This window comes from Protopterus annectens, chromosome 2.part0, assembly GCF_019279795.1.
Source record: "Protopterus annectens isolate FY-2018-M chromosome 2.part0, PAN1.0, whole genome shotgun sequence".
NCBI classification, from domain to species: Eukaryota; Metazoa; Chordata; order Ceratodontiformes; family Protopteridae; genus Protopterus; species Protopterus annectens.
This window is the reverse complement of record NC_056728.1, coordinates 1,125,768,881-1,125,778,467: the sequence shown is the minus strand read 5'-3', so window position 1 is coordinate 1,125,778,467 and position 9,587 is coordinate 1,125,768,881. Positions and strand designations below refer to the sequence as shown.

Sequence of the window (9,587 nt, the reverse complement as noted above, 5' to 3'; positions counted from 1 at the left end):
GAGCCAAGGATCGGCTCCGAACCCATCCAGAAAGAAAGAAGGCGAGAGAAGACAACTAACATGGAACGTTATGGTAGGTACATAACTTCTAATTAGATTAGATGGCACAGCATACAGATACAGATATAAATATATTAATCTCTGTGGTTGCCTGCTGAGTGCTGATCATCTGTCTGGATACCAGAGTGAGAGCTCAGCTCTGTCAAGAGGCTGCAGTGATCTGACTATTGTTCAAGCAACCATCAGGGAGGTTACTAACGTAAATTCAACCCACGAGGGCTGATGTGCTTACTGGTCTTCACTCACAGTTATAGGAACCACACAAATGCAGCTGGGAAGGTCAGGTGCATCTTACCAGCTACTTACTCTTGCACGCTCTGCATCTACTCAGAAGAAGATATTAATTTTACAACAGAGGTGACCTCCACTCTACCCCAGAACATTGACTGCTCACTACAGTCCTCCCCTTCAGGGTCCTCCTTTACTCATGTTAATCAACTCCAGATCATCTGGGTCAATTATCCCACTGCATCATGGAGACAAAATTGAGATGCTTATTATGATACATAAACTTGTGGTATTCTAAGACCCACTAGTTTTGTCCTGGAATTGTGTGAGTGAAAGCATGAAAATGTAGACTTGCATTACAGGTGCAAAATAGCTGTTTTTTTTAGAATATGATGATATGTGACTCCATGAGTTGATACATACAAGCTCTGGAAGGGGGCTGGGCATCCCTTCTATTGGGAGGTGCAAGGGACTAGGTCCCCTGCAAAAACAATTTAAAACAGCATTGATTGACATTCACTCTCTTGGATTTTTTTGTAACTCCAGGGCACACACTTGCAAGTCGGCGAAATACATTAGGGAGCCATTATGATGTGATATAATAATTCTCTACTTTTCTAGCTAAACCTTGCTTTATCCAAAAGCCATTGTACAGGCCTATTATTATTGCTTTGAATTACTTAGTTCCATGTATTGTTAGTACAAAAATAAATTTGTTTCCTGAGAGCACAAAATGCAACTTATGCATTCTTCCATAAGTTGAGTAAAACTCTGCTTACAAATTTTCCCAATATGCTCTAGAATATTAAGGAGTGAACTGGAAATGCTGCTCACCATACCTCTCAGCTGTCCAAATTTTTGCCTCATATTTTTGGTCTACTCTTCATAAAATTTGTGATTTTCTGGCTAATTACGGAGTATTGCAGTCATTAATTGATGACATAAATTTGAATGTCTGACCTTACACCCTTCAGAAAATGCATGCTGGCATGCATTCGATAATTCCATCAGCTTTCTAAGTTTAAAAGAACAGCATTTAAAATCCATCCCTATTTTTGGGCCTTTGTTCACCATTTTTTTAGGCTTAGTTCAGATTTTTGCAGTAAGAAGTTGAGAGGTATGCTGCTCAAAAGTTATCCCAATATGATATTCTAGAATTCTGAGGTGTGAGCAGACCTCATAGGCAGAACTCAACCTTCAGCTCCTAAATGTGGAAGTATGTCTCTGAAAAGGGGAATGTTTGGTGACAACTTTAACTCAAGAGCTCATAGCTTGGTTAAAACTCTGTTTTGTGCTTACACTATGTTTTATTGAAGAAATGTGATGCAGTATTGTTTACCATGGACTTTTTGAACTGTAGCTGTATGACAGTCCATTTCAGTGTAGAAACAAAATGTTTGTGAAGCAAAATGAGGTATTCCTCAAATTGATAAAATTGAGAGAGATGCTTACAAGTGAGAAAACATGACTTCTCTAAGCTACTTCTTGCCTCATCACTGATATCCTGAGCTCTAAGGATATGTTTAAGGTCAGATCTGCTCCAAGAATGCTAAGATAATCAATCAGTCTTATGTTTTGTAGCTCTTTTGAGACATACATAATACAAGGACTTTTTTTTCTTAGAATTGTACTGTATCTTTAATTTCTCTTCTAACTAATTGGATGTTTGTTTTTCAAAGGACACGGCAGGAAAATTGTGCACCCTAAGCAACCAATCTTCAGTGTCAGTATCTCATCAGCTAATTATTTGAAAATGCAATAAAAGGGGTCAGCCATCTGCTTTTTTTGGAGATGGAAGTCAAGATACATTCGAAACAAGCAGTACAGACACTAAATCTAGTAGCCTAGCCATAAAGGAATTGTCACTACCTCATCCTAAGAAAATTGTTTAGCATGCTAGGCACTCTCAGTTGACAGATTAGGTAGGATATAACAATGTTTCATTCTGCTAGTTGTAAACATATGTGAAGTATTTTGTCTGGTTATGACAAGCACATTTCCATGTCCTTCATTTTGTGCGTCATTTTACATCCTACCAATGTCCCTTTTCTAGTATTAGGATTCCTAATTCATAGGGTTAACAAAACACTATTTTTGCCTTGTAAAAACAGATGAGACAGTCTCATTCAAGTCTAAAATGTAACTTAATTTATTGTTCCATGAAATGAATAGTTAATTCTTATAACTTGACAAAATATAAGCACATAATAATTGGGAATAGTATTTTTTTTAAACCAGTGCACTGTTTATTTTTCTACTGTTTTATAAAAAATGTTTTAAATATGTAAACACTATTTGTGCACCCACTTCTCACAGTACATTGAACAGTTGGGCCACTGAAGGAGCTTGTAGACTGAGATCTTCTAAAAAAAAAAAAAAAAAAACATTAGTGTTGGTCTTTTATCAAAACCAGCCTGAGGGGCTCTCCTTAAACACTTCCTTGCACATGTTAGAGTTTTCTTGGTGAAGAGGAAATTCAGAACCAGGTATCATCTGTACTCTTCTTTTCCGAGACACGTAGGACTTGCCAGATGTCAAGCTCTCGTATTTGGTTACATATTCCCTGATAATGAAAGAAAAAAAAAGCAATACATGACTCCTTTTTAAAACAGATATTGTTACATTTGTGTTACAGTTTTAAGTAGGTAGTCCAATGGTTCTCATTAGTTAGTTCAAGTATCTTTTCTACAGCAAGATATAGCAGCAGATAAAGTTGAGTGACTTATTCAGGATTATGGACAGTGTGTCAAAGTAGGCGCTAATGAGCTTTGGACACGATTCTTTTTCTCAGCCCCATTACACTGACTCATCTGAGGTCCTACACTGTATTTATACAAATATTCCCATCTCTGAAAATGTGTTTGTCATTATATAACAATGGAAAAGATGTTTGTCACTGGCTGAAAGAGGGAATGGTCTGCTTCTATCTACACACACAGGTTTATTTGTAAATTCTAGGCTATTTATCTGTAGAGTATTACAAGCCTAGCCAATAATCAGAGGGTAGAATCAAACCCCGTACTTTGCATCTGTGAGATAAACCATTATGCCAACTATACCACTTCAGCAACATGCAGTGTGTTGATGTCTGCATGCAAACTAGTGGTTAGAAAATAATCTATATCATTCATGTCTCTTCTGGAACAATCTGCTAAATTCTGACCACAGTCTCGCCTGTCAGGATATGCTGACCAGGCACAAGAAAAAGGTTTTGGGTAAGCATTGTGTAGAGGCATAACAAAGTTTTGAATTAAACAGTTTCATGCAGCTAAGAATCCTCTAATAAAAGATTGCCAATCAGGAGAGAAAATTAATATTTGTGCATGTACAGAGAATAAGACAGTTAGCTAAAATGATAATCAGCCAGAATGGAATGCAAAAATAGAATTTGGCCTGTGATGGTATGGTGTTGTATGTTGAACATCAGCAAATTATATTAAATAAAATGTAATCTGCCAGATAACATTGCTTTATGACAACGTAGATAGTAGTAATATGCCTACCAGACTTAAACTGGTTTTAATAAGTGACATACCAACTGAGATACCTTTTGAAGCAAAGCCATCCTTGCTTAACTTCTCTTCTGCTGGCCAGTACCTGAAGACTGCTCTAAAACTACTGTGCTATTTATTTTTATTCCCTGTGTATAAATGCCTATATACTCAAAATGGTTTGAAAATATAAGAAACTGTTAATAGCAAAATTGTGTCCTTAGCATATTCTTCTACTTTAAAGGTAAATGATAGATGCTTCTTGAATTTTAATTAAAAAAATCAGTTTCATAGGGTAATATCCATATAATTCAAAATAGATATAATGTTTCCACTTGTCAAAAAATCAAATGTAAGAAAAGCTTCATGAAAAAAATTCCAGGCCCAATCCCTTGGGTATACTAGAGAAAAGATGACAGCCACTGTCAAAAAAACATAAATCATCATTCCAAAGTTCTGGTTTTAGTCTCCCCAAAAAGTCTCATGATTTCTTCTTAAGCATATGCATAACTAGGTTTTGTAATGGTTGTAGTAGTCTATCAACCATAACACCAAAGCACTAGATCTTTCAACCTTGTACTGCCACTATGGGCCTAAAGGGGGGGGGGGGGTTAAGATGTTTTTGTGTACTTTGGGGACACCAAAAATAACTAGATTAGTAGGTGCCATATTTTTCAAAAAGTTGTATGTATCATGTACCTAAAGTAATTTTACCCTGCATTAACTCATTTTTAAGGTATTGGTCAATTTTCTTGTAGGCAACAAAAACTTTGTTTTTTCAGGCTACTGTATAGTTTTCACTATTATGTAAGATGTTGAACATGTCACTGACTTAGACAAAATTGTTGTATTACACATCACCCTTATTCAGCTTCATAATTCTAATTGAATTTTCCTTCCTAAGATTAGATAGCAGCTCTCTTTCCTCATGAGAGAGGTTGTGTTCTCATAACCATTTTTCATGAAGCAAAGTACTTGCAAAACTCACCCTCACAGGCATTCACAAAAGCCTGAACTGTGGGGTTCGTAGGTGGCATTGCAATACTTTTCTTTTTATACAAGTTATTCTTGCCTACATCACAGTTAGGAATATTGTGAAACTGGACATCAAAGTTCAGCTTGCTAATATACAATTTAAATTCTATAAGTGAATCAGTGTGTGGTCATATTTAGCCATAGGAATAAAGGTAAACCTGTTTTCATATAGGGAAAAGTAATCACTTGTGATTTTGGATCATTCTGAGGGCTAGCATATTTGTAATAGTTAAACCACTGCAATTGAATATTTTAAAATCATTGCCTCTAACTATCACACCTTTCTCTTTAAGCAGAATTGTTCTATTACTTGCCTGTTCCTGCCCCTTCCTTGTCTTCATCCTCTTTTGTTGGGACCTCTGCAGTGGAATTGATAAACTGTTTTGGACTGCATTTCTATATCACACTCATATTTCTCCTGCAGACGTAACTGTCTGGAAATCCTTTCCGAATGGGGGTGGTGGTGGGGGGCTTCTATATCATTCTGATCAAACAGTCTCTGGATCACTATCCTATCTTCTTGGGTTTTTGATAACCGAAACTAATTGTAAATCCCTTGTTATAATCCCCTCTATCAGGAATGGAGTTGTTCCCAACCACTACAAGTTCATTATCCTTGCATCTAAAAGTTAATGGGCTAGCAGTCTCAGACTCTGTTTTTTTTTTTTTTCCCCCCATCCCTCAAATCTTTCTTGTTCTTTCTCATTTTTATGGCATCCAATGTTTCCAAAGCTGGCAACCCTAATGATGTTTTTCTTCTTGTCGTAGAGTGATAAAACCTTAGTGCATCACAGATGATCCAAGTCCATATATCAGCTTTGGCACCTATAGATGCTTGCAGAGGAGGATGGGACTGAGCATACACTGCTGGGTTGCTCATCCCATGGGGAGGGAGGAGTCTGTGATTCATCAAATAGGTAACCCCTATTAGAAGTACTCTGTACCTCATGGAAATCAAGTCTATTAAGCATGCTCTGCCATGTGAGAACCTCACTGTGAGTCAGGAGGAACTTAGCATATGGAGACATGCTACTCCTTGAAGGGCAGCTGCTATAGCAGAGACTGGAAGATCTGCAGCAGGGGAGTGGAGTGCTCTACCAGTGGGGAGGGTAGGCTACTACCCAACTCTCACCATGATCAAATGAGCAATTTGGGATTCCCAGGCAGGAAGAAATGGGCTGAAGGGCTCTTGCCTGCCCAAGAATCCTTGGCTCCCACACCTGTGACCAAATGGGCCTAATTGGGTATATGTAGATGAGCCATCAGAATTGGTCCTGCAGGAGATGCCAAAAAAAAAAAAAAGATAAATATTACTTGCATGTTTGTAGGAGGTAAGGTTACATGCAGTGTATGGGGGGGCATCCCCTATGAAGTCACACAGTTCATTCCTAACCCAGCCTAGTGGCTGTCATTTAGAAGTTAGACTAGCATTGACTCTAGTTAGTAAGAGACCTCTTTTGCTGCCAGCCCAATTGAACTTCAGTTGTGATCCCATCCTGTATATGCTATAATCTGTGTTTCTGTTGCCCACTTTAGTTTTTATTCCTTTCTGCACTGGTAGAACTGTTATAGTATACCTCACCTCTTAGCAATGTATATACACTGGTGCACAGGTTGTGTACCCCTTTCCCCACATAGCAGCATTTGTACAATTATTTACAATCCCCTAGACTAAGTCCTATACAGATGTTCCATATTGTAAAGACTGTTGCCCTTGTTAGCAGCTACATGTTGCATGTTATACCTGCCTGTGCCACCTCTGTACTTCTCTCTGCAGGTGTTCTGAGTATATACTTGATGTCATTCTATTCATATGCTGCAGTATTCAAAATATGAGCTCATCCACCTTTGCTGACACATACGTCCAGCCAACTCCGCACATCAGTTCGCATACATCGGCCATACAGAGGAGTCAGGTATAAAGTGAACGTCGGCACATACCAGCGTCAAAACTTTTCTGTTGCCTGTCTGATTGCTGCACTGGTCATCACTCTCCAAATCAGTTGCATTATTTGGATCAGATGTCAGATGAGTACCCCATTGGGGGGGTTTCTTTGAATTTCGGCTACTGTTTTGTGGTGTGATTACATTTCAGTTAGGAAAGGCAAGTGTCAGCGCGGGAGGCAGATTCCTCATAAGGATTCCCATGAACTCTGCTTGTTTTGCTTAGGCCCAGACCACAACCATACCACCTGTGCTATATGTAAGACCTTTGTCCCTAAAACCTTCCAAAGCTGGTCAGATTCCTTAAAACTATATCTAGAGAATCAACGCCTTAAGCATTTATCACAAGATATGGAGGAGACATATGGGGCCCTTCAGACGAGCCACAACCTAAAAGGCCAAGACGTCATGGCCTGATCTTCCTGCTGCTCCCTTCTGGTCATTTCTCTTGAGGCCATTGTGGGCCTGGAGGCTGTCCCAGAATCAGTAGACATTCCTTCCATGAGTGCCACTCAGGAAGCCATGAAGGATCCTACCAGCAGGCATCTGATTCTGGTGCAGAGGGGAACCACAACTTGTTATTACTGAAGGCCCGCATGGTGTCACCCAAATAATTGTGTGGAAGGATGAGCCCATGGACATTGTGGAGTGTAGGCCAATATCTGGCCCTTCTACCTTCTGTTGCATGGAAGCCCCTAAAAAGAAAAAGGTCAAAACCAAACATGTTTCTACAGGTTCCCCAGGGTTAAGCACCAGATTAGCAGGCATTCTCCCAATGATTTTTCAATGCTTTTATGGCCCTAAATCAGAATTTGGCTCCTTCTTTCTCTTCTGCTTTTCTTCCTCCCAATCCCCTAAAGAGGACCTTGGAGGATATTTCCTCAAATGATGAGGATTCATCAGATGATGAATCCCTGGCTTAACTACACAAATCTCTTCCCCCTTGGGGTACGCCTCACCTGAAGAGGAATATAATGGTGTACTGACTCTCATGGTGAGGATATTTCCTTTTGGGAAACTATTCTGAAGAAAGAATTCTTCAAATGGGATTGTTGCCAAGTGTCTGACATACAAAAGAGGTACTATTACCTCCTTCAGATGGACTCTCCCTCACCATCTGCTATTCCCCCTGTCCTTATGGCCTTTTTAGATGCTTTTACTGCTGCTTCTGAATGCCCAGACTCCCAGCCCCCAAGCACCCAGATAGGTTTTATAAGATGCTTGAAGGACTCAAAATCCATCTTTAAAGTCTCCTCTGCAGACCTGGCTACTATTTCATTTTCTGCAGACAATGCATCCAAGTTATTGTATTCTACTTCCTTTCTTCCCTCAGATAAGGAGAACAAAGTCATGGAGAGGTTGGGGAAAAAAGTATACACCTGTGCTACGTTGGTCTTCAGGGCACTTAACTATCAAATGCATATGGCCAAATATCCATAGCCTTCTCAGAGGAAGCCCCTGGGGCCCATTCTAGACCTTTCCCATACAAATAACTTTCTGAAAGCCCCTACTTTTTGTATGCTGACCCTGCCCACCCTTCTCCCATTAATACTTCCTCAGGCCTTTATGGCATCACTGGATATCAAAGGTAACTACCTTCACATTTCCATTCACCAATGGTTCAGGAGATTTCCTCACTTTTCTGTTGCTTCCTCTTATTTTCAGTTCTGTGCTTTGCTCTTTGATATGTCTATGGCACAGAGGTTCTTCACAAAATGTTTGGCTCCTGTCATGGCCTACTGCAGACTACAGAGTATACAGATTTTTCCATAATTAGACAATCTTCTCATCCAGGCAACATCCCCAGACATCCTTCAGGAGAATCTCTCCTTCATGTTGTCCCTTATGGAGAGTAAAAGTTTCACCATAAGTCTACTCTAACCCCCTCCCAGGATCATGCTTTTCTTGGCTGCAGGATTCAAATAGATGGGATGCTAGTCTCATTGCCTCCAGAAAAGGTCCTGTTCCTTACCTTCTACTTCCTGGACTTTTTGCCCATTCAATCTCTGACTGCCAGGGACTTTCTTCACCTCCTGGAGTTCATGGTCTCAACGATTCCCATGCTCCCTTTAGCCAAGCTGCATATGAGGACATTTCAGTGGTTCTTGAGGACGGTTTGGATGCAACACTCCCATCCTCTGGACTTTGTAATCCCTCTCCTACCCTGCTTGAAAAGGGAATTAGACTGGCGGATTCTTCAGATTGCAAGGAATCCAAGCCTACCTTTACAACCCCCTCTTCCCACTCAGGAGCTGTACACAAATGCTTCAGATGTGGGATGGGGTGCAACACTAGAATCCTGGAAAGTCAGAGATGTCTGGTCTCCAACCCAAACAAAGGAGCACATCAATATAAAAGAAATGAGGGCCTTCATTTTCGCCCTCCAGATCTTCAAGCCTATGCTTTCCCCAGGGGTCCTAAGGTGGTTCACAGACAATACCATGGTACTCTGGTATGTCAACAAATGGGGGGGGGGAGGGGTGACAAAGTCAAATCTCCTGTGCAGACTGACTTTACAGGCCTGGGAGCTAGCCTTGCAGACTCAGCTCCTTCTTCAGGCTGTCTACATTCCCTCAATTCAAAATGTTGTGGCAGACACACTCAGCAGGTCCATGACTCAGTCCCACGATTAGATGCTACACGGTGATGTGTTCTGAACCTGGTACACCTAAGACAGTTTTTTTGCCTCCCCCATGAACAGATTTCCCAAGTTTTGTGACAGGATGGCATGGAATATGGACACACTATCCTTTTCCTGGAAGTTGTTTCTGTTTGCATCCCCCATTCCTACTTCTCCAAAAGGTCCTGCTAAAAATCCATCAGAAACAA

General features: G+C 40.2%; 1 protein-coding gene across 1 annotated transcript in view; it reads right to left on the bottom strand.

The window, feature by feature from the left end:
• Window positions 1-2,413: 2,413 nt before the first annotated feature.
• LOC122793370 (microsomal triglyceride transfer protein) overlaps window positions 2,414-9,587 on the bottom strand; it is a 704,416-nt gene continuing 697,242 nt past the window's right edge. Inside the window, exon 18 of the mRNA XM_044061320.1 lies at window positions 2,414-2,851. Within this exon, the coding sequence (XP_043917255.1) occupies window positions 2,692-2,851 (160 nt within the window). The 3' untranslated portion in view covers window positions 2,414-2,691. The remainder of the gene's footprint in view (window positions 2,852-9,587) is intronic.